Consider the following 1537-nt stretch of genomic DNA (forward strand, 5'->3'; position numbering starts at 1 on the left):
GTTATGCTGCCTCCAGTGCTCCAGTCGGCATGGCACGCGCTAGGGAGGGACGAGTCTGTGTTTGTGTGTTTGTGTGTGGAGGGAGCGATTCGGAGAGAGAGAGAGAGAGAGAGAGAGAGAGAGAGCGAGCGACCCAGAGAGAGAGTGAGAGAGCGACACACCGCCACCGCGCGAGAGTTTTAGAGAGAGGGAGTGTGATGCGACTAGACCGTCACCCACCCTTGGGCGTCCGCCTCTTCCTATCTCTCTTCACAGTCTCTCGCCGATTCTCGCTGCAACCTTCATACCACCTCGCGGTCGTCCCACTCTCGTCGTTCTCTCCGTCATTTCCTCCTCTGTCGCGTCGTTCTCTTCTGCCTCGTCCTGTGACGCCGCCGCCTGCCGGTCCCTTGTTCTCGCGGCTTCTTTCGCCTTTCGGCGCAACTCCGCCCTCCTCGCTGCATATCCTGGCCCCTCGAGTCTATCGAGCTCTCCTCGAGCAAGAGGACGAGTCTTCTGAGAGAGAGAGAGAGAGAGAGAGAGAGAGAGAGAGAGAGAGAGAGAGAGAGAGAGAGAGAGAGAGAGAGAGAGAGAGAGAGAGAGAGAGAGAGAGAGAGAGAGAGAGAGAGAGAGAGAGAGAGGCAGAGAGTTTGTTTTTGTGTTGCGTGGCTGTCTCTGTGCGATTTCGGGCCCGGGGTTGTGCGTTTATTTGAACAAAAAGAAACGTCGCTGCCGGTAGCAAACAAACAAAGGGGAACCTCCCTTTCCATCAGAGTTCGCTCCCACTGAGGTCTCCGCTTTTATTTCGCAGAGGTGGGCTTGCAGGTAGGTTCACCCTTGGGGACCCGCTGTGTGCGGGGCGGGCATGTGCGCTCCGCGCTACCACACGCTCGCTGCGGCTCGGCCTGCGCTTGCAGCGATATCAAGCTCACGCCGCGCGATCGCGTTCGTCGCAGCGACCGCGATCCTCGGCACCCTCTTCTACCAACTGAGGAGGCGAGCGGGTGGCTGCAACCCAGCGCCCATGTGCCGCATCTGGTCGTGCAGCAAGCCGCTCGCCGCTCAGCTTGAGGACGAGTGGCCGTCGTGGCCGCCAGTCTCGCGCAATGGTATCCCGCGCGACAACCTTCCTGGCTGGTCGGCTGAGGTGCGGTGGAGGAGCCTGCACCGGCAACAGGCGGCGGCGGCGGCGGCGGCGGCACCACAGACTCGCCTGGTCTTTCTCGGAGACTCGATCACGGAGGGTTGGCTGCGCTCCGGCTTCTCGGGGACCGCTCCTTCGATCCCGCAGCCGGTGAACGAACAGCTGTGGCACGACGCCTTTGGCCTGTGGTCGCCACTCAACCTTGCCATCGGTGGCGACCGTGTCCAGGTGAACAAACAAATCGAAACTCGCTCCGCCGTCAGGGGCAGCAGCACCCACCTCCAAAGCTCGCCACCCTCTTGCAGGACCTCGGCTGGCGGTTGCAGCGCGGCGGCCTGCTCGCGCGGGCTCTGCGCCCGACGATCTTTGCGGTCATGGTTGGCACGAACGACTTGGGCGCTGGTGAATCATGGC

General features: G+C 61.8%; 1 protein-coding gene across 1 annotated transcript in view; it reads left to right on the top strand.

Annotated features, from left to right (window-relative positions):
- Nucleotides 1–844: 844 nt before the first annotated feature.
- Nucleotides 845–1537, top strand: part of EMIHUDRAFT_460592 (hypothetical protein) — a gene marked incomplete at its 5' end in the record, with an annotated part of 3103 nt that continues 2410 nt past the window's right edge. Inside the window, 3 exons of the mRNA XM_005787062.1 lie at nucleotides 845–1126; nucleotides 1223–1351; nucleotides 1429–1500. Coding sequence (XP_005787119.1) covers nucleotides 845–1126; nucleotides 1223–1351; nucleotides 1429–1500 — 483 coding nt within the window. The remainder of the gene's footprint in view (nucleotides 1127–1222; nucleotides 1352–1428; nucleotides 1501–1537) is intronic.

Source organism: Emiliania huxleyi (assembly GCF_000372725.1).
Source record: "Emiliania huxleyi CCMP1516 chromosome Unknown EMIHUscaffold_1462, whole genome shotgun sequence".
NCBI classification, from domain to species: Eukaryota; Haptophyta; order Isochrysidales; family Noelaerhabdaceae; genus Emiliania; species Emiliania huxleyi.